This window comes from Scomber scombrus, chromosome 17, assembly GCF_963691925.1.
Source record: "Scomber scombrus chromosome 17, fScoSco1.1, whole genome shotgun sequence".
Taxonomy (NCBI): Eukaryota; Metazoa; Chordata; class Actinopteri; order Scombriformes; family Scombridae; genus Scomber; species Scomber scombrus.
Window position 1 is genome coordinate 28,198,804 of NC_084986.1, and position 19,834 is coordinate 28,218,637.

At 40.4% G+C, this 19,834-nt stretch overlaps 1 protein-coding gene across 1 annotated transcript in view; it reads left to right on the forward strand.

Annotated features, from left to right (window-relative positions):
* The first annotated feature begins 14,476 nt into the window (after positions 1-14,476).
* The window catches only part of cnih3 (cornichon family AMPA receptor auxiliary protein 3), a 98,827-nt gene continuing 93,469 nt past the window's right edge, over positions 14,477-19,834 (forward strand). The window contains exon 1 of the mRNA XM_062437482.1: positions 14,477-14,554. Within this exon, the coding sequence (XP_062293466.1) occupies positions 14,477-14,554 (78 nt within the window). The remainder of the gene's footprint in view (positions 14,555-19,834) is intronic.

Here is a 19,834-nt window from a genome sequence, read left to right on the forward strand (position 1 = left end):
CCAAGAGAGAGAACAGTGCAATAATTAACATTCAAATTGTCAGTTAAAATTAAGACACTATATAAATAATATTCCATAAATAGTTAATAAATAAGTGCTAAGTTAGTTTAAAATTTTAAGTGCATATTGCATAGTGGAGGGGACAGACAGACAATACTTATTGTGATTATTGTTGTGCATTCAGTAGTCTGACTGCAGATGGGAAAAAGCTGTTATGTAATCTAGAAGTCCTTGTCCGAATGCTCCTGTATCTCCTTCCTGACTGCAGCAGAGAAAAGTGTCTGTGAGAGGGATGAGAGGAGTCCTGGATGATGCATTTCCCTTTGCGTGTGCATCTCTTATTGTAGATTTCCAGCAATGGTAACAGTGGGACACCGATAATCCTCTCTGCTGTTTTAATCACTCTGCTCAGTCTCTGTCTCTCTTCTGCTCTGCTGTTCCCGTACCAGGAAGTGATACAGTAGGTAAGGATGCTCTCTTCAGCCTACGGAGTAGATGGAGACGCTGTTGTGCTTTCCTGGTAACAGCTGTGGTATTGTCTCTGGAGGTCAAGTCTTCCCTGAGATGGAGCCCGAGGAATTTGGTGCTCTGGACTCTCTCAACAGCAGAGCCGCTGATGATTAATGGAAGATAGTGGGCTGGCTGAGCCTTCCTAAAGTCAATTATCATCTCCTTTGTTTTTCCTGTGTTGAGAGAGAGGTTGTGTAAATTGCAGCAAGTCATCAGGGTCTCCACCTCATCCCTGTATGCTGATTCATCTCCATTTGTGATGAGACCCACAACGCTTGTGTCATCAGCAAATTTAATTATGTGGTTGGTGTTATATTTGGTAGTACAGTCATGCATCAGCAGGGTAAAGAGTAGTGGGCTCAAAACACATCCAGTACTCACTGTGATGGTGTTGGATGTTATGCTGCTGATTTTGACAGTCTGCTTTCTCTCTGTGAGGACCCAGTTGCAGGTGTTAGTGCCCACTCCCAGCAGCTTCAGTTTCTCCACCAGCTGCTGTGGCAAGATGGTATTAAACGGCGAGCTAAAATCAACTAGCAGGATCCTGGCATAGGTGTTCTTGTTTTCCAGATGAGTGAGGGTGAGATGGAGCAGATATACCAAATATACTGTGAAACACAAACAAACAAACAATATTATAATAAATGCAGCAGAATTCATTGTAAAATGATGGACAGCTTAACTAATTTAGAGGGGCAGGGTTAAATAATCCATCAATAGGAATTGGAACTTTTTTTTATTGTACAATCAAAAAGGCACATGTCATCTTCAGAAGATTGCACTTTTCTACAAAAGAAGAAAAAGAGAGCAAATAATATCAAAAACAAAACACAAAAGGTCAATCAGGAATCAAGGTACATAGGTATTCATACAGGTACAGGGCTTTTTTTTTCTCAACATTTTCCATAATCTTTATGAAATATTATCTCATTTAGTTCAGTTATAGGAGTAATTTAAAAAAAAAAACATTTGTTTATGAAATATATTGCCAAAATAATAAAATTATTATTCCCAATTATTTTTTTGTCCTCCAATTGGAGACCACATTTTATATTTTCATATGCTAAAATCAAAGTACTTTGAACATTATGGGTTATCCATCACTGAAAAACTCCCTAAAGGTCCTGGTTAATCTAAAAGAGAATAAAAAAAGATGTTCTATAGTTTCAATATCTGAGTTGCCAAAAGTACAGACTTTTAAATCTAAATTAAACCTTTGGTGTAAGAAGTCATTACATAGGTCAATCTGGATCATCATTTTAAAATGAACTTCTTTAGTCTAAAGTGAAACTGGAAAGGAGAGATTACTGGTTTGTATCTTAACTATGACATTACTGGTGTATTCCTGTAACACGTTTCCTCTTCAAGGGTAATGGAAAAGAGATTGAAGTGAGAGTAGTCCTCAATCATTTATTATTGCATCCAAAAAGCTACATCCATCTATAACTAATGAAGGCATCTGCGGAATAACCACTGAGTAAGTCAGCATGCCTTTAATTAGAAGAATCTTTTCTTGGGGGATTGCCTTCAGTTCTGCTATTGTCTAGTATTACAAGCAAGGTTGCATTTTGATGCACAATGAAAACATTGTATGTTAAGAAATTACCATAATTATCTAATAAATGTACAATAGACCAGATACCTTTTTCCATGCATTCTTTATAAAATAAAGATTTTCTCTTAATTAAAAATCATTTATTCCAGTCTCTTATTCCATATTGGGACCGCATATGGGTAAAAGTTATGCTTGTATATCAGTTTCCAATAATGGATGACTTGTTAATGAAAAGCCAATAGCTTAACCTGTAGTTCAGAAATTTCATAAACACATGTTAAAAGGAAATCAACACCACCAAAATCTCAGATTTCGGACAGGAAATCAAATCACATGCGTTCACATTTTCTAATAGAAGTTTGTAACTATTTTAGTTTGATGGTACCATTCTTTGGATCAAAGTCAATTGCATTTAGACTCCCTTCCTTAACAGATTTCACTACATCATCTATCCTTAAATAATGATATTTGTTTTTTTCAGTATCAGGGATGGAAGCAGTAATTCTGTTTTATTTTGCTGGCTGGAGGGCCTTGGGGCTTATTGATTAAATCATTATCACATTGGTGTGCCAGGATCATCAAAACAACCTGCACCGCACTTCAGATGGCTGCTGGAGCCACATATTACTGAAGTGGGACATTAATTGAATTGACCTCAATGAATATTAAGCTAATGATTTAAAATGACAAACTATTATTAATTAAACAAACTACCCCTCAAATGTTCACCAGCAGCATTATAAGGATTAGGATATGTTGTATGCACCATTAGTAACAGTCTATGGAAACAGCACCAAGTGGACAATTGTACTTTAAGATAAAAGGAGTACATTTCTGCCCCAAGTTTAGAGTGTGTCACACTGACTGTGCCAAAATAAATAATAAAAATCATTTTTCCAAAATAAAAGTTGGTCACTGAGTCAAAATCTTACAGTTGCGGCTACCAAACTGCTCTGCCTAAAGGTAAAGTTGAAGTTTTTTGTGAACACTTCAGTGTGATACAATAGGACAGCCACTGTGTACACTGTTTGAATCCTTTCATGTACTATCTCAACACACTTGAATTAAAAATGATACACACAGCATATAACATGGATGAACAAAGACAGTTCAATTCAATTTAATTTTAACTTAAATATTCAGTATGTTGCTGTGAAGATAGTGTGTGTGTGTGTGTGTGTGTGTGTGTGTGTGTGTGTGTGTGTGTGTGTGTGTGTGTTGTCTGCATTCTCTGCAAAGCCCAGATAAAGAAGGGATGTCATATCTTTCCAAAAAAACACCTTTCACCCACAAAACAATTTTATAAAAAACCTTTCGTCAAGAGGGGAAAAAAACAAAAGAAGAAGGAAATGGGGGAATGTTTGCATGTGCTATGTGGGTTTGCTCAGAGTACCTTTTTTCTGGTGGGGCCCAAATAGGGCCCCATCTTGAGCTCGGCGCACAGCTGATGACGGGCGCAACGCATGTGTCTTTGTTAGTTTGCCCCGACGCAGTTGTCATTTTCCAGTCCTGCGCCGGCATTGACTAAATCGCAAATGCACCGGTCTGTGGAAGAAAGCGATTGCGCTACTGACCCAAAAAAAACCATGTCTGAAGTGACTGGCGCATATTTCACTGTTATTTAAGGGGCGCATCATCAAGATTTTAATATGCTCCTACATAGGCGGGTGTGCAGCATGCAGACACTGTGCTTGTTACGCATACAGGGACAGGCAGCGGCACACAAACATGCAAAACAATAAAATAAAAGTATTACATCAACATATCAAAAAATACATATTGGTTAGTCATAATATTAATCAGATTTAATTAATTGTAAAAATGACAGATTAAATGAGAATGAGCCTTCCACTACTGTGTATGTTTGTTAGTGGGGGGGTCAGCACCTGGGAGAGTGTTGCTGTGGACAGTCCTAACAACTGCATGATGGGTTATAACATGATTAAAACAGTTTTTGAAAAATATTTAACACATATTCTTGGGGTGACATGGATCAGGTTTACATACTTTCAACAATTAAAACCCTGCTGAGTTTACCTGTTACTCCATGACTGAACAAAATGATTTTAAAGAGAACCAGTTGTAATTAAAAGATAAATACACAACAATAAAGCGCCACGATGTCTGTGTGGTGCAGCTGAATGCACGTTGACCTGATGGGAAGAGACGTGAAAATAGAGTGAGTTTTGTTGTTTTTGTGGATAATGGATCCCGGAACCAGGTCTGCTTCTGGAGGAAAGCCGCTCCGCTTCCACTTAGTGAATTTATCCTCTGAGATGCTTCACAGAGCGCAGTGCCATTATGCACAGCCTCACTGTTTATTCACGAGCAAGGACCACACCACCAATGACATGTGTGTGACAAATGTATTAACAAGATTTGAATGAATCGTTTGTGCTCTTGATGCGGTGTGGGGAGGCCGTATGAAGGATCCGCTGCTGCGCCCGGGCAGAGAGGACCCCCCAAAAACCTCCACCAACACTGAGCGGACCTTCAGAATGGTGCGACGATGATGCGTGGAGAAAGTGCTGGTGTGACCGGGAATGATTAGGCGCTTGTCTGAATTCAGCGATGAAGAGAGGCTCTATGAGGCATCGATAATGAAATAGTTATGGTGGCGAACTAGGACAACATGTGTTACGTTCAACTTGTGAAAGGGCGTTGCTAATGAAATGGTCGAAGTGACGAGATAGGACAACGTGTAGCTTACGTTGAAAGTATGAAAGGGACGTCGATAAGGAAATGGTCAAAGTGACGAGATAGGACGACGTGTAGCTTACGTTGAACGTATGAAAGGGACGTCGATAAGGAAATGGTCAAAGTGACGAGATAGGACGACGTGTAGCTTACGTTGAACGTATGAATGGGACGTCGATAAGGAAATGGTCAAAGTGACGAGATAGGACGACGTGTAGCTTACGTTGAACGTATAAAAGGGACGTCGATAAGGAAATGGTCGAAGTGACGAGATAGGACGACGTGTAGCTTACGTTGAACGTATGAAAGGGACGTCGATAAGGAAATGGTCGAAGTGACGAGATAGGACGACGTGTAGCTTACGTTGAAAGTATGAAAGGAACGTGGATAAGGAAATGGTCAAAGTGACGAGATAGGACGACGTGTAGCTTACGTTGAACATATGAATGGGACGTCGATAAGGAAATGGTCAAAGTGACGAGATAGGACGACGTGTAGCTTACGTTGAACGTATGAAAGGGACGTCGATAAGGAAATGGTCGAAGTGACGAGATAGGACGACGTGTAGCTTACGTTGAACGTATGAAAGGGACGTCGATAAGGAAATGGTCGAAGTGACGAGATAGGACGACGTGTAGGTTACGTTGAACATATGAATGGGACGTCGATAAGGGAATGGTCGAAGTGACGAGATAGGACGACGTGTACGTTGAATGTATGAAAGGGGCGTTGATAAATGAACGGAGTGACGATAGAAAGAAATGTAGGTTACGTTGATAAATGAACGGAGTGATGATAGAAAGAAATGTAGGTTACGTTGAACATGTGAAAGGAGCTGGATAATGAATGGTCGTAGTGATGGGATAGAACGACAGATAGGTTACATTAAACGTTTGAAAGGGGGTGGTTCAGCTGGACATTTGGCGGAGAGCGATCATCCACCATGGAACCCCCAAAATTGGCTTGCATGGTGTGGTTGGACATATAAACAGCATGGTCGCAGGCATCCCGGTGCCTAATGTCCTTGTCTAAGCGAAACGCTGCAGTCGGAGTGAGGAAACGGCATTGGGTCGCTGACATTTTGGACACAATGTCCACGAGTTAGCGAAACACTGCGGTCCGAGTGGGGAGACGGCATGGGTCGCAGGCATCCCAGTGCCTGATGTCCATGACGAAGCGAAGCACTGCTGTTCGATTTAAGGAAACAGCATGGTCGCAGGCGTCCAGGTGCCTAATGTCCCTGTCTGAGCGAAACGCTGTGGTCGGAGTAAGGAAACCGCAATGGTCGCAGGCATCCCTGTGCCTGATGTCCCTGTCTAAGCGAAACGCTGTGGTTGGAGTAAGGAAACTGCATGGGTCGCAGGCTTCTCGGTGCCTGATGTCCCTGTCTAAGCAAAACGCTGTGGTTGGAGTAAGGAAACCGCAAGGGTTGCAGGTATCCCGGTGCCTGATGTCCATGACTAAGCGAAGCGCTGCTGTTCGATTTAAGGAAACAGCATGGGTCACAGGTATCCCAGTGCCTGATGTCCCTGTCTAAGCGAAACGCTGTGGTTGGAGTAAGGAAACCGCATGGTTCGCAGGCATCCCGGTGCCTGATGTCCCTGTCAAGGCGTTGCGCTGCGGTTGGAGTGAGGAAACGGCATGGGTTGCTGGTATCACAGTGTCTGATGGCCCTGTCCAAGCGAAACGCTGCAGTTGTAGTGGGAAACGGCAGGGGGTGCAGATGATAAAGAAGTAATTTCAGGTTAGTTGTATTTGTGATAAATTGTGTTAGTAGCTTGCGTTCTGGTGCATTTAATGTGGACGATACGGAGAGATTTCGGTTAGTATTTGTGATAAGCTGTGTTAGTAACGCGCAACACGATGCGTTTAATGGCAGATGATGCCTAAAATGACGATTGACTAGATGTACTAGCAACGTGCAACCCAGTGTTTGTAATGTGCGTGTAACGGTGTGGAATGGCAAGTGACGTTAGAGTAGCTGCACGATAAGCTTGCAGCTGCCATATGGAAAAAAACAATGTGGAAATGACTTTAAATTAATTATAATTAATTATTAATTCTTTACTACAAAGTAGTATAACGTATGATGCAGAACTGGTGTCTCGTGCCATTGGTATAAATACTGACAAGTCTGAGAATAATGAGTAGCGCAATACTACTAATACTAATACTAATGGTAGCTGCCTGCCATCAGTGTATGAATGTGTGTGAATGGGGTGAATGAGTTGTAGTGTAAAGCGCTTTGAGTGGTCGAAAAGACTAGAAAGGCGCTATATAAGTACAGTCCATTTAAACAATGAAGCTTTAGTTTAATGTAGCTCAGGTTGATACGGAATGCATCCTATCCAGGAATCATTGGAAGCGGGCGGGGAGTTCGGTGTGGTGGAGAGGTACATGGACTGTTGAAACAGCTGAGGAGGGTAGAGTTGAGGCTGCTGCTCCAGCGGCTATGCCCGTTGCTTCCCTGGTTTTTTGCCCTCGCTGGTGGAGGAAAGGAAGTCGCAGATTTACCGGGAGTGTCACGTCAGGGGAGCGTGAGTTGAAGAGCCCACGAGGCCGGTATGTGCACCGCTTAGCGCCGGGACTCTCGGCTGCAGTCTGCTGCTGGGTGAGGAGAGGAGAACCGGTTTCACACGAATCTTCAGTCAAGTCAGATGGGTTGATCTGCAGTTCGTGATCCGTGGTGAGTTGTCTCTTGGAGTTGTAATCATAGCGTTTGTTCAATTTTTGTTAATGCAAGTATGCGGGAGGTACGATCTGTTTCTGTTTCTGGGATGACCATGAAAGCTTGACTGAGACTGTCTGCACGTGAAATTCGAATACGAGAGCGAAAGAAGGGGAAGAGGGTTAGGCTGGTTTATATATGAGCCGGAAGGGGTGTAATTGGGGTGTGTTCCCACTCCTGAAACTGCGCTTCACAAGCTTCGATTAAATCAGCTGATGACACCAGGCTTCTGCAGTATAACCACACGCACACACCTCTACAAACATCAGACTGGTCAGTTTAAACCCTATATTCTTAATGTTTATGAATTAAATGTGAGGTTAGCAGCTCATCAGCCAACTTTCTTTTCAGCCAAAGTAACTCATGTTTTATTATTGAAACGCATTGCTGGTTAAATGCGCTGTTATAATAGCAATCCGCCAAAGTGACAGCGCTCCTGGATATTAATGGGAATGGGAGATGACACTCTGATTGGTTTATCGCGTGTTATGCCCAAAACACACCTATGATTAATGAGGGGACTTAAGTCCATCCTTTTTAGACCATGTGCCTGGCGCAGTGACAATTTTTCCGCCGTTAAAATAGCAAAAGTGACGATTTTCACACGCCCCAAAGGCACATGCGCCACGCGCTTCACGCCATGTGCTATAGATCGTTAAAATGGGGCCCATAGCCTTCAATTGTATCCAGATTGTGTTTGTTTTTATATTCAGTGTTTTATGTCATTTCGCTAAACGTATACTTGAATATGGTTTTAAAGATTTGTTAGACACTTACATGATGTGAGTGAACTTGAACATGGATTTATTTGGTTCTTCAAGCCAGACTAACAGTCTAAAGTCCTGCAAGTTTCTCCTAGAGGCTGCAGTTTTCATTATAGCAACAATACTTAAGTGTTGGACAGACCAAACACCATACCGATGATTTAGCTACTCTTAGTGCCATACTAACCTTACCAAACATTGGAAATTAAGGCTGTCTGTATTTGTACAGAGAAAGATTTTATGCAAGTGCAAACTATCTTAATTGGTTTTACTTTTTATATTTTAAGTTTTTGTTATAGAGTTTTGGTCAACTGAATTAGAATACATTAGACAGACATTAGACTGATGATCCTCTTACTTCTACTGTGAATGTTGGAGTACTAGTCTGTCTGTGAAAAGTAGTATAAAGCCTTTTGTGGCTCCAGAGTGTGAACACACATACATGTGTAAATATTAACATTAATAATGGTTCCATTACATTATCCCAGTAAGCCATGTAAGGGGGTGAGCATGCACAAAACCAGAGTGTGGAACTGGCTCCCCTAGATGGAACGCATCCATCATCATCATCATCATCATCATCATCATCATCATCATCATCATCAACATCATCATCATTATCATCATCATCATCATCTGCTTTGTGAAACTATCTGATTTTTTTTGTTTTTGTCTAATGAATCCTTTTAAAATGTACCCACTCTATAGTTATACTATTTTGAAAGCTACACATGGCCATTTGAAATGAATTTGAAGCGATTCCACGTATCCTCATCCTTCACCTACTATTTAGCTGTTACAGGCCAACATGCGAGGCTGGGTTAGAGTAGGTGAGACTGTGAATGTACTGGTTAGTTTGGTTGCTATAGGTATTAAACTATTTAGAATGCAGTACATGCACTGTGTATCATACGTTTACTTCATTTCAGCGAAGTAACTGTGTTTAATGTTTATTTCTTACACTGTACAGGTGAAAACAAGAATACACTCCTGTGACTTTGTGTGTGATGTGTTAATTAGCTTTATCATCTAAACCCTCCAGCACTGCTGTAAAGATGCCTACAGGAGGCTTCCACTTATCCAGCTGCTTCACCTCCTCCATCTCTTCTTCTTTGTCTTGAAGCCTCTTTTTCTCCAAATAAGGCACTCTGTCAATGAAGGCGAAAAACATGAATTTATTTTCTCATTATCCCCTTTTTTCAGACTTCTGAACTTGTAATCAAGACACATTGTAATCTGATGTGTACCACACATAAAATCATCCAATTATGTCCTTTATCGAGTATAATGTGAATTAAACATTGAATATGATAATGAGAGCTAATAGAGTTCAACTCACATTGTTTTAGTAGAAGGCTGGAGATGAATGGAGAGATCTGCCTTCATATGTGACATTGTCCTGAAAGAGGAAGAGTTTGTTCTAAGTAGTTTGGTTGTGAATGAGGAATAAAACGAATCAGAGTACAAAACAGTGCAAACACTCATTCTGTGGACTCCAGCACCACTTCATGGATAAAAAGGGAATTTGCGCCATCTGCTGGTCAGATAGTGTACATCAGGTTTATCACAGCCTTTTTAAATTAGAGTAAGTTAGAATAAGTGGACTGAGCCTAAGTTGACTGAGTCTGTAAAACCAAACAGCTAAAATACTTGGTTTGATATCTACTACACCTTTCACATGAACTCATGTTATTTCATCGTAACATAACTAAGATTTATTAAATAAAACCAGAAAGATCCTAACTCACCCAAATTTACTACAAGGTAATGTTGAACCTAACTTGTGGAAGTTAGGACTGTACTCAGGGGAGCAGTAGGGTCTGGCTCCAATTACTCCATGACAGGGAAAAGTACCTGTAAATAAGAGATTGTGTGATCATGTATTCTTTGTTTAATATTTGCTTTCCTCATACATTAAAAAGGCAGACATAATATTATCTTTAAGCAGAGAGCGATGTGTCTTGTTTCATTAGTGTGATGCACATTTTAATACATATCTTCCTATTCAACATTTGGTGTCTGGTCAAAATTTAAACGGCTACAAATCATAAACTGACGCTGTGTTTTCCTGCTCTTGGAGACTTCAGTGGTTTCAAGTGGAGAGCCCTGCGCAGCACAGGTGTACTCAGCTTGGATATTGTGGGCCTGGTTGAAGCTTGGGTTAAGAGTACACTGCTCCTTCTGCTCCATGTTAGCATCTAAAACAGAACAAAGATATACTGAACCCTGTGCAACCTCAGCCACAGCTCGCAATCTAGTGCTTAGTACACCCTGCTTCTCCAAGTATCCTGAACATATCTGACAGAAGGGATCTTCAAAAGCTGTGAAAAATCTAGATTTGTACAACAACAAGTTTCTACCAGTGTACTGATCAGTGATCAGCAGTTTTACTGCAGTACTCTGGTGTGATCCCCTTGTGCATGAATATCAAATAGCTGCTCCTGAGAAGAAGAAAAGCTCAGTAAAGCTCTTTCGCATATACAGTACAAGAATTATAAAACATTGCAGAAAAAGCTTCTTGATTGCATAAAGGATTATTATTATTATTATTATTATTATTATTATTATTATTATTATTATTATTGTTGTTGTTGTTATTATCATCCAGAAACTCCCAAGAACAGCCCAAAGCTGCCAGTCAACAGCAATATCTGGCGACTGACCCTTCTGCCAGGGAGGTTAAGGGGAAAAAAAAGACATATGGGTCAAAGACTGCTGGAATATTAGTCAGTAAACAGGATGAGGCAATGGAGTTGGCAATGGGATGAAGATAAAACATAGCAGCAGAGCTCATGGGTTATACAGTTAGGTCTCATTAAAGTGAAAATAACCCTCCCTGACTGGCATTTACTAGGACAATGAGAGCAGGGAAATAACATATGTTTAGGGTGTGACTGGGAAAGATGTAAATCATTAAAACATCTCAATGGTATCCCAACACTTTTTTTTCACAGCCAAACTCTGAACATGTGATTTCCTGCTTCATCACTTTCATGTATTTTTTGCCATGTTGGTCATTTGTTGTTTTAGCGAGTACAGCATTTTTATCTGCAGCTTTTCTAGCGCACACTATCCAGGGTTTGGTTCTATATAATTGATTGTGCAAATTATCTTTATTGATTTAGACTTGTTTCCTTAAATGTTAGTTTCTCTGTTCTAACTTGCTCATGCTCACCATTGTTTTCCAAGAGTCAAAACGTTGTTTATGCTTTTAGATGCATTGGCTTAAATATTGATTAGTGTTTGCTTTATTTGTCATGACTGTCTCTTGGTATATGGTGAAGAATGTTTACAGTATTGTTCGCAAAGATAATGTTTACTGATAGAAGTAATGTTGTCATTACTTATTGTAGGTGTGAGAGACATAAATATGACTCAAACTGCAGTAGATTAGAGGGATTATTTAAGAGGTGAGTTCTTAATACTTTATATTAGTGACATTTTATCATTTTATCATTGGGAGGCAAGGCATCTGAAAATTTTGCATAACTGCATCGATACTTTAGTTTTTGCCCTGTTTCAAACCTGAACCACAATGGTGGAGTGACAGACCAACAGACCAAGCATTTTGGCTTGTTGAAGCAGTAAAAGAACAATTAAATTTATTTTTTTTATAAGTAAATTGCTCATTGAATTGGGTGGGTGCCCTTTTTAATCTAATCATACTGATTGGTCATTATGATAGTCATTACTCTGTAAATGATTTTGGATCATGATGTGTTCTGTCAGTGGTGCCACCACCTGACCTCAGGTTGTCAGTATCAGTGAGTTTTACACACATTAGAAAGTAAGCAGCTGTCAGGAAATACTGAGCAATGACAGAGCACTGTAACCGTAACCTGCTGTATTACTAGCTGCCATGCAGACTCCTCAGTCTTTGTTTGTGTCCACCTGTCTGTCTCTCCCACTCGTAGGCCCCCTGTCTGTCTCTCACTAATGTTTTGTTGAAGTTATTGCTGTGAAAACGGGTCACACCAGTTATTGAAAGCAAGGGTTCACATAAGCTTCACAAGCTTCACACAAATAGGAAAGAAGACGATGTAGTCATTTTTTCTCAATAAATTAATAGCCTACACTTAATGTTTTTGTCTGGTTTGTTTATGGGTTCCATTTATCTAGTTTTAGGATTTGTGTAAAACTCAATACAATTTTAGGTCACATTTATGCAGAAATAGAGAAAATTGTTTAGTGCTGACAACTTTCAAGCAGCACTAAGCCTGTGACGTCATCAACGTAATAGACGCCACCGGTCAATTGTATAATCCAACATCATATTGAGAAATTATCTTAACTCTTCATTTAATCTAATAATCCTATATTGCAGAAATCATTTGAGCATCTTTTACAGTGGAAATGTTCATACTTACTCGGTGTTCACTGCAGTCTGTATATATGTAAATAATTATACACTTCCTCTTCTTCAGTAAGTCTGCAAACTGATGAATAACCAACTCGATTACGCCGGCACACTCGGCGGTTTTATGTCGTCATTGTTTCATTAGCAAATAATAATTTCCGTCTGCGGTAACGCTGCTAGTCAAAAGCAGCAGCTGTAGTCCAATTTTCTGTCTCCAGCTGTTGCTAGGCGACAAAATCCAAGCGTCAAGTTATGAAGAATAGCTGCTTGATATCCGGTTACACTATCTTTCACAATAAAACTGGCATTAAGATGTATAGCCTAACAGTTTCCTGTGATATCAGTCCACTGTTAGCAGCTGCATCTCTTCACTGTTATATAAACTAAAAATAGCTTAACAAATTGAAAAGCTGTGTGTTTTTTTTGTTTGTTTTTAAGTCCACAGCAGCCATAACAAACTATTTTATCACCTAGTTGTTAATAAGGTCTAGCTAGATTTGTTTATAGTCTTAAATTACTCGTGTCTCGCTGGCTTTACATCATCATCATCATCATCCTCATCATCATCATCATTCTGAAAATACTGGTCATGACGATGATAAAGACGATGATGATACTACACAAGAGAAGAATTCTTAAGAGCAGACATTCACGATGTTTCCCATGTGTCTACTCTACGCACTTGCATTAAAGCTCTTGTGAATGATTGATAGTTGGTGTCAGATTACTGTATTTGAAGCATTTGGCTGCAATAATGTGCAGTCTTTAAAATAGTCAGACGGTGGCGCCAATCTATCAGTCTAATATTCCTCAGTCCAAGCAGATGGGTTAGTTTCTTCAAAGACATCAGTGGAAACACAATTTTGTTGTTGTTGTTGTTTGTTTGTTTCATAAAATCCAAATTAGCTGTATGCAAGATAACTGTTTTTAGGGTCTTAGATATAATATTGTGCGCTAATAAATATTTATATTTACTTACAACATTTTCCATTTCAGTAATGTTGGATTTTCTGCTTTTCCTTTCTCTGTGTATTGTGTTAGATTGCAAATCTTATATGTTGTACATAGCATAATTGTGAGGTATTGTCAGGTCGTACGGCCATAGGAGTGGTCGCCTTTGTAACATCATTCACTACACAAAATGTTCAGAATAATTTGGCACCAAAATGATCAAAACTGCTAAATTTTACCTTAATAGCAAGAGCCTGTAAAACTAAACATTAGAGCACACAACAGCCAAATACTGTAGTCACGCACGCACGCACACAAAAATACACACAGCGGGTGCTGCTCTTTTAAATCCACCTGTTCACGCACTCTCTGCTCGCGGCTGCTGATAGGTTTGTGATGGAAGAGAAAACAGCATTTATTAACGCCTTTGCATGAAGTGACGAGGAGCTCCTCTCATAACTAACACAATCCCCGCACAGATACCCGTACAGCAGGGCTTCTTCTGCTGCCACTGAATGGATTACCCAACAATTCACATCTCCCGGGTGCTTTTGTGCATAACCTCCTCAAATCAAATTTCACTCATTTGTGAGAAAACCGTTGCGTTTCTATGATCATCTTGCACAGATTGCGCACAGTGATCGCTGATAATGCCAAGTGGACTGATCAGAGACCGTCTTTGACTTTATAGTCACATCACCGCTGCTTGGGTGGACGCACTGCTGATCATCTGGGAGGTTTTCTGCAACAATTTGTTGCAAACACTGAGACGGACGCAGACATGGTGCCGGTACCGCCTCGGCTTCTCAAGGCTCCGTGAGAACTTTCTTCCTGGCCCCCTCTTTTTGTTTTTAGATGTTTTTCAGTGGGATCGTCTTTCTTTGGGAAATTATCCACCGTTTACCCTTTCAATTATGTTTACTTTTGCTGCCTTCTGCTACATGCTGTCGCTGGTCCTCTGTGTGTCCCTGATCTTCTTTGCAATATGGCATGTAAGTATCTCACATCTGGTATATTTTTTGGATTTCTCTCATATTTGTCTCGCATGTGATGACCAGATGATTGCCCCATCATCGGGGATGTGTTCGTGTATTGGACGCGCAGGTGACGCTTCTGTCATATTTGTGCGTAATAGTGCTACATAGCTTTCAGCACCAAACACTACTTCCTCTGAAATGTATATTTTTAATTGTCAGTCAGACATTGCAGCATCATTTTTATCAGATATTTTCCTCAACACGACAGGTGCGCACCTGTATCTGGAGCTCCTACTCTATCATCCATACACACATCCACTTTCTTGCAATTTTGCAGAGCTTCCTCTTATTGAGCTACTTTATGTTAGGGATTTTTTTGTTGTTGTCTTTTGCTGACCCAGTTTGATAGCCGGAAATGCTTGCAACCCTGTGCAGCATCCTAGATCAATTAAACAGCCTTCCTTCCAGATCAATTAAGAAATCTGGTAGTGTTATATATCCCCCCTCTCGTCTTTCCGCTGTTCCCGTCTGCCTTTAATCAAACCTCAGCTCAGCTAAACACCATGCAATGCCAATACGACTGACTGCATTATGATATTTGAATAATCTAATTATTTGCTCCCTTAGCAACATCTCCATCATGCAGGGCCTTATGTAAAGACAGATTTGGGTCATGTGTTCCAGCCTATTGCCGGGTCTGCCTTTTGCATGGAAACAGCAACAGACCTGATGCACTTGGAATGACCGATCCTCCGGCAATTACAGCTAATAGTGGGTCTGGCGGCTTTCTGTCAGGCAGTGGCCCAAGTGTCTGCTCACTAGGCTGAAATAAAGATACCAGAACAGTGAGAGAGTGCAGATACCCATGACAGCTCAGTCAAAACTGATGTTGCAGGCAGTATATATTTACTGTTTATGCAGTAAATACACACTGCCTGCAATGTAGCTGCCTCAGTGATGAAGTGAAACCTATTTGTCTGCATGGATTCATACTAATGGAGAGCCAGAAAGCACAACACCCCCCTTCAGTTATGTCTGTGATGTCAATTCAAGACCTGTGCTGGATCACAATGGAACACATTATTCTGTAGCTTCAGCAATAATCTTCACCGTGCCAGGCTTTATTTTTGCATTCTGCTTAAGACGGCAGAAACAGTGGAAATGCCTCCTCCACCACTGATTCCCATTCACGTTGACACACAGAAACACAGCGTAATAATCTCAGGCTCCATACTGTGAGGAAAGATAATTAGGAAGAGGCTGTGAGGTGGGAATACGTGGAGCTGTGGAAGTGTGCAGCAGAGCCAAGGCTGCACATTAACACTAGCCATCTGCCAAAAGCTGGGGGAATTTTGGCTGCAACTCTTTCACTTCTATCAGCCATTTTGGCAGGTGACCAACTCTCTGTCAGTCTGTCTTTTTTTCCTATTTTTTACTTCAAGAACTCATCTGGTTTCAAAGAACTTCTGAAAACAATGAACCTGCTGACACAGTGGCCACTTGACCAAAAGGTTAGTTTTTATTGCCCAGAGAAGCAGCGCGTTGCTTACAAGAGCGGTGTGCTGATCCCAACTCCTTGGGGTAAAAATCAAGCTTTTAATAAAAACGAGGCATAATGAAATGAGCTATGAAGTGCTCCGACTGAAACGTAATACATGTGCTGCTAGCAGGTAGCATGAGTGTCTGAGTCATGGAAGCCACAGGATGAAAAATGACTGCACACAAATGGACTTCTGTCATTAATTGGCCATAATCTATCAAACCACATACTGCCAAGTTAATTGGCTTTCATATATGCCTTATCTACTTAAACATACCTTTTCAGGTGCCGATAAATATTTCATTAACTTGTTTTGAAGTAGGGACTGAACACAACATCTCTATAGGAAATATTTTATTTTATTATATTATCTTCCACAGTCCTCATTTTTAAAAAATGAAGCACTGCTGTAAGGAGGGGAGGACATGTCAACTATCTTTAGTTATTATCATTAATCACCTTCCTCTCTGGCTGTCCCTGCTTTCACTGCGAGCTGAGGTGTTAAGCAAGAACAGGTCAAGTGATGAGGAAGGAAATGACATAAAGCCTGGTCCAGTATACGCCAATTAAAATGATATAAAAGTAACTAAATAACTTTTGTTAAAGCTCTACTCTGATAGTGTCAGCATTTAATCTAAGATTGAAATAAAATACTAATTATTTTTAAAACTTTATTAACTTTTTTTGCCACTTGAGGGCAGCAAAACCAGCTGAAAACACAACTGACATATTATCACCTTGTAAAGTTAATATTTTGACTGCTGCCTGTTGACTTTCGCAGACATGTAGCAATAATAATTTAATTTTTTTTTTTAAACAATAGAGGAAAGTAGGTTCAGGTCTTTATCTGAGGGACGATTAATAGATTGGTCCCTGATGATGTGAGGGTTCTAGTGGGTTCATAAGCAATTAGCATTTCAGGAGTGTATTTAGGGCCAAAGCCATGGCTAGTTTGAAAACGAGTAAAAGGACTTTAAAATGGATTTTAAAATGGAATCTGGTTTAAAGAATTAGTGTGATGTGTTTGGCTTCCTTTGCTCTCATAAGCACCCTTCTTCAAGTCTTCTGGATGAGTTTTAATTGTTTGAACATTTTTATTTGGGAGACCAGAGGTCACAGTGGTTACAGTAGTCCAGTATGCCAAAGACAAATGTCTGGACAACAGGTCTCTGATTCTGCTAATAGTTTTTTAATTGATAGAAAGCTGATTTCACAATTTTCTTGACATGACTAAAGTTCAGGTATGAATCTAGTACAACACCCAGATTTCATCTTCTGAAACATATTTGTCAATTAGAAAAAAAAACAAAAAAACAACCATATAGTATCAATGATAAGTTTTCACAGTATTTTCTCTGTGGGCGATGATGTCACTTTCAGCGGTTCACTTCCAGCCAGATGCAGCAATCAGCACAATTAATCTGTTCATCATATAAAACACAACACCACAGACACCCACGGGAGCACTCACGTAAGTGATTACAAAGCCATTTTAATTAGCATACAAGGTGAACTGCGACCTCCCCCAAGCTTTATGGCTCAGCGCGTCTATGGTCGACTCAACTTGAGTGATTCTACTCCCATGTAACCGCAGCCCCTAATGTTTACTAAGTGTCATTAAAGCTGGGAGTGAGCCAGACGCTTTTCCGGTGCACCTCTGATAGCTGGGAAAGCCCTGTGGTGCAGATATGACGTAGTGGCTGTCCTGGCCATGTTGCACAGGGCAGAATGTCAAACTGACATAATTTACTATCTCAGTTGGGGTTCTCCATTAAGCTGTGTCAGTTTTGGCATTTAGTGAAGGTGCAGTGAAGTATGAAAGCGGGTTTAGTATGGAAGGAGCATTGAGTTAGGCTGGATTTATCAACTGGATCACCAGGGACTCACAGAAAGCCCTCAGAAATACTGTGTGATTCGTCGATATTTGATTAATTTCGATTCAGTTTAATCAAATGACTTAATTCATCTACCACAGACCAATTTAAAAAGTTCAAGTATGCATGACTAAAACACAAACTCAAAATGATGGGGGCCAAAAGGCAGCTCTCATATATTTTTACTAGAAAAAATAGTGATGCTTAAATCTTATCTAATCTCTGCAGATACCAGTTCTCATATTTACTTAAATGGAAACATTTAACAGTATGGGAAACTTCTCAGAGGTGCTTGGCAACAGAGTTGTGGGAGAGTCTGACAAGTAACTGCTCCTAGTCAATAAGTAATGTAACCCCCTGAACAAATGCAAATAGTTTTTTCCACATTTCAGTATTTGTACTGACTAAACATATGAGATACATCACTATTAGTCAACTTATCAGTGCTAGTTGGCAGATATTGTAACCATTACTGAACTCGACTGACTGTTTCTAGGCTTGGTGCTAACCTAGACTAACCAGCTGTTGGCTGTATATTTAGCAGACAAATACAAAAGTGCTATCAATCATAGAAATACTTATTAATACTTATACTATTATTAATACTTACTTATAATCAGAGAACATCCCATTTTATGTTCAGAGAAGGTGCAGCATAAAAGGTTCAATGAAAGAAAATCCGTCCATTCACTCACATGCACACATTAAAAGAAACTGTCAGTTGAATGAGGAAATAGCAATAAAAATATTATATAAAATAAATTAAAGTGCCTATGCAGTTATTGCACATTAGTGTATTATTATTGCATTTGAGGTAAAATTGTTGTGGTGGCAGTGGGAGGTGAAGGGGTTTGAGTTCACAGTTCACTGATAGCTCGTCTGAAGAGCTGCTCTGTCTGCTGCTCAACAGTTTCCATACCAGACCTTTATGCAGTATGTCAGTATATTTTCTATTGAGCAGTGGTAGGATGACTCCAGCAGCTTTGCAGAGAGGTTGGTCTTCCTCAGAGTGGAGACCCTCTCCACCTCCTCTCCCCTTATTTTCAGGGGCAAGGGCTCCTTCTGATGCCATCCGAAGACTATAAGAAGCTTCTTTTGTCTTTTTGATGTTTAGTGACAGGTTGTTATCTGCACACCATGCAGTAAGCTTGGTGAATGCAGACCTCATACCTATAAGTTGTCTCAACGCCATTAGAGATCAATCCCGCCACTTGTCGTCAGCAAATGTTATAATTGTATTCGTGGGGAGAACGGGGGTACAGTCATGCGTGTAGAGGGAGTTTACGAGGGGACTTAGCACACATCCTTGTGGTGCTCCTGTGCTGAAGGAGAGACTCAGGGAGAGAGGACCAAGTCTCACCATCTGTGGGTTGTGGTTAAGAAAGTCCTTGTTCCATAGACAGTTTGTTGCTGAGACTCAGGTCCAGCAGTTTCCCGACCAGTCTGCTGGGTACAATAGTGTTTAAAATAGAACTGAGAGCATAGAGCTGTAATCCTCAAAGAGCATTCCTCCATATGTCCCCTTCTGCTCCAGGTGCGGCAATGCGGTGTGGAAAGTTGTGTTTATGGCATCCCCTGTGGATCTATTTGCCATGTATGCATATTGGTGCTGGTCAAAGACGGGGAAGAGGATGGATATCAGAGTTCAAAGTCAAGGTTTATTGTCAATCCTGCTACATGTACAGGCAATGCAGAGAATTTGAATTATATTTCTCTCAGACGGTGAGGTAGACAACAATAAAGTAACTAACAATAATGATAAAGTGGCTGGTGCTGTTTTGTGTGTGTGTGTGTGTGTGTGTGTGTGTGTGTGTGTGTGTGTGTGTGTGTGTGTGTATTGGCAGAGGGGTGAGAATTTGTTGGGGACAAGTTTTCATGGCA